General features: G+C 26.9%; 1 protein-coding gene across 1 annotated transcript; it reads left to right on the forward strand.

The window, feature by feature from the left end:
- The first annotated feature begins 575 nt into the window (after window positions 1–575).
- LOC111240803 (ribonuclease DdI-like) lies at window positions 576–1,312 on the forward strand. Its single transcript, XM_022776562.1, has 2 exons — window positions 576–827; window positions 904–1,312. The coding sequence occupies exons 1-2, from the start codon at window positions 576–578 to the stop codon at window positions 1,300–1,302; spliced, it is 651 nt and encodes a 216-aa protein (XP_022632283.1). The 3' UTR covers window positions 1,303–1,312.
- Window positions 1,313–3,440: the final 2,128 nt, after the last annotated feature.

Genomic DNA, 3,440 nt, shown 5'->3' on the forward strand with positions numbered 1-3,440 from the left:
TATTTATCCTTAGAATTTTACATTGACTTTGATTCTAGCAGAAAACATTTCTAATTAAATAAACTTTTTTGTAGTTAATTTTCAATTCAATTATTATACCTATATCTAGTTGTGTGTCTCTAGTTGTCTGCCTGCGATTCACAAAACATCACATGTTTATAACTTTATTTACAAACACAGCATATGGCTAAATGTTTCATAAATGAAAGAATTTGAATGATTTAAATTTAAAGTTATTGATTAAAAGATGAGTTTAAATAAATTCAACAACGCTAAGCTTTTATTAAACTGTAGTAATTAATCCTTAAAAAAATTAGATGTATCATTATAGATCCTTAAAAAAATATATTTAACATTATTTAAATATTATAATTTCTTCTTATGAAAATGTAATAAATTTTTTTATCGCAAAATATTTTATTACAGATTTAATTTCAAATATAACGTTGCATTTAATGAGAAGTATAATAGTATTACTGAATTTAATGAATTAGAAGTGAATAATCATGAATGTTAGGTGAATTTGGCACTATAAATAGAGATGGCTAAGTTATCATTTTCCATCAACTTTCACCATGAATTGTCTCAAAGTTTTTTTCATCTTTTCTCTCTTCTTTTGTGGTTCGGTAGTAGGTTTTCAGTACTGGAAAATGGCACAAAATTGGCCAAAAGGCTTTTGTAAGCATAACAAGTGCGTTTACCCAGAAGAACAATTACCATTGAAATTTACTATTCATGGACTGTGGCCCTCGGATTATGGGAAGCAACAACCAGAGTTTTGCCTAAAGAATTCTGGACCTGGTAACAAAAGGGCACCTTTGTACTTGGTAAGTTTTTGATTTCTTAATAATATTATGTTGGTGTTATATAATTAGAAGATGACTTTTTTTTTTTTTTTATTAGACTAAGGAATTACTTGCTAAACTTAATCAAGATTGGCGAAGTTATACTGCTTGGACAAACAACCAATTCTGGACTTTTGAATGGAGCAAACATGGATCGTGTTCATACATGTCAAAAATTGATTATTTCAACCTCGCCGAAGATATATATGCAAAAAACGATATCCAACAAATACTTGGAGCTTCAAATATATTGCCTAACAACACTTACGGAGCAAACGAAATTATGATAGCCATAAGGACATCTCCAATTGGTGTTGAACCAGAACTGAAATGCATAAATGGGGATTTAGTTGAAATACATCTATGTTTGAATACCAACCCCATTCCTGACTACATCAACTGTCCTCCACCTCGAAAAACTACTTGTCCTATCAACAATGTAAACTTTACTATCTAAAATATAATATAATCAATGAATAAACAATTACAAAATTTAATAAATTCTGTTTCCCACTTTGTACACAATTAGATAATTTATTTTTTGTTGCGTCCTTTATAATTTCTAACTAGCTTAAATAAAGAGCTTACTTCTTGTTGTATTTAGGTATGACTAAAATAAATTCAACCATAAAAATTGTATTTTTATACAAAAATTAAACTCAACCATGTAATAATGTAATTTACAAACACTAAATTCTTAGTTTTAATACAAAAGTGGAGTGCATAACAACATGTATATCTGGGTGACTTCAGTTCAATTATTATGTCTATTTCTAGTTGTCTATGATTTATAAAACAATACATGTTTAACTTAACTTTATTTACAATGGCTATAAGATGCTTTCATAGATGAAAGAATACTTGAATGATTTAAATTTAAAGTTCTTATTAAATTCAACAACGCTAAGCTCTTATTCTACTAATTAATCATTTTTATACCAAAATTAAACTTAACAATGTAATAAATGCAATTTACAAAAGCCAAATTCTTGGTTTCTATACAAAAGTGGAGTGCATATAAAAACATGTATATTTATGTGGGTGCATGTAAAATAATTTAGGCAACTGAATTTCTAAGATAGTTCATTTTTATACATTTGAAAGTGATTAAAAAATCTAAAAGCAGCTCAATTTTATTTACCCATACCCTTTTACAATTCACTTTGATTCCACCAAATCAAATTTTTAGTTCAATCATTCTTTTATTGTTCACTTTAATTCATTTGATTATATCTCTCTTTAGTTGTGTGTGGTTTATGAGTGACTCATAAAACAGTCTTTAACTTAATCTTCTTTATTTATAAACACAACATATAGGTGGCTAAAAAAGTCTCTCATAAATGAAGTAATTTTAATGATTTAAATTTAAACTTCTTAATTAAAACGTGATAATAAAAAATATTATTATTATAATTTTCTTCTTGATCATTTATTTTCAAAATAAAGAACTTCACAACCATACACATATGATTATGGATGACCAATGAACCTAACATGTTGGTATGAGTTGAACTCATTTTAACTTTGATTGCAATAGTTATATAATGTAGATAAGGGTAATAATTAATTTTTAAAATTGAATATAGAAAGGAGATGAATTATATATACATATTAACCTTATTCATCTCTCACATTTGTCTCAATATCTGTCCTCATNTACCTATCTCCGTATGCATCACCATCATTGTTTTAAATTATTAAAATATCTTTAATTTATTAGTTAATTTAAAAAATTTATATTAACTCTTTTTTTTCTTAGTTTCATAACTTATTTATTGATTTTTCTTTAATTATTTTTTAATATTAAAGCAATCAAAACTTATTTCTAAATATTTGATATTGAAATTTTATATTGACTAATTGANAATGTTATTTTGATATAATTTTTGTTTTTTTTAAAAAAACTAATATACTTAATTAACATTTGAAATAGTAAAAACACAAGTACTGGTGTATGTATGGATATATCTGTTTCCCAATAGGGACGTAGATAGAATAAAAATTAAATAACTATTGAATGTGGGATATGGATGGAGACGAGTTTATATATCGAGCAAGAGATAGTCAAATATCTAGTCACCGTATTGTCATCCCTACTAGTGAGAATACCTAAACTATTATAACTAAGGATCCTGATATTTTAACAATACTTTTTAACAACTTTTTGACAACAGGACACATATCACTATTTTATTNGTCTGTTTGAATTTACTTTTAATAAAATATTTGAAACGAAACAATCACAAGCTACCACGTATGCATTGTTAAAAAGTTGTCAAAAAGGAGTTGTTAAAACAAATTTTTCCTATAACTAATACTTTGTTGTTAAATTTTAAAACAATAATGACTTTTTTTTTCTAATGATAAACACCTTTCAATCATATCTAGAATATTTTTCCCCTCCCCAATTCATTTTCGAAAATCCTACCTCCCCAATCTCTCCTACTTCACTTCTTTTTAATCTTTCCCTCCCTTTGGGTCACAACCCCTTCCTTTGCCACAACCACCATTGCAATTTGGTTTACCCCAACCTCCATTGTTTTTGAAGTCTACCATTCCCCCAATATCCATAGATTTCTCGTCCCAATCGTGAAT

Source organism: Vigna radiata, chromosome 2 (genome assembly GCF_000741045.1).
Source record: "Vigna radiata var. radiata cultivar VC1973A chromosome 2, Vradiata_ver6, whole genome shotgun sequence".
Classification (NCBI taxonomy): domain Eukaryota; kingdom Viridiplantae; phylum Streptophyta; class Magnoliopsida; order Fabales; family Fabaceae; genus Vigna; species Vigna radiata.

Bases quoted from the DNA above. Each gene is read 5' to 3' on its own strand.
- LOC111240803 (XM_022776562.1), top strand. From the start codon at position 576: ATGAATTGTCTCAAAGTTTTTTTCATCTTTTCTCTCTTCTTTTGTGGT. The intron at 828-903 runs GTAAGTTTTTGA...TTTTTTTATTAG, and splicing joins AAAGGGCACCTTTGTACTTG to ACTAAGGAATTACTTGCTAA.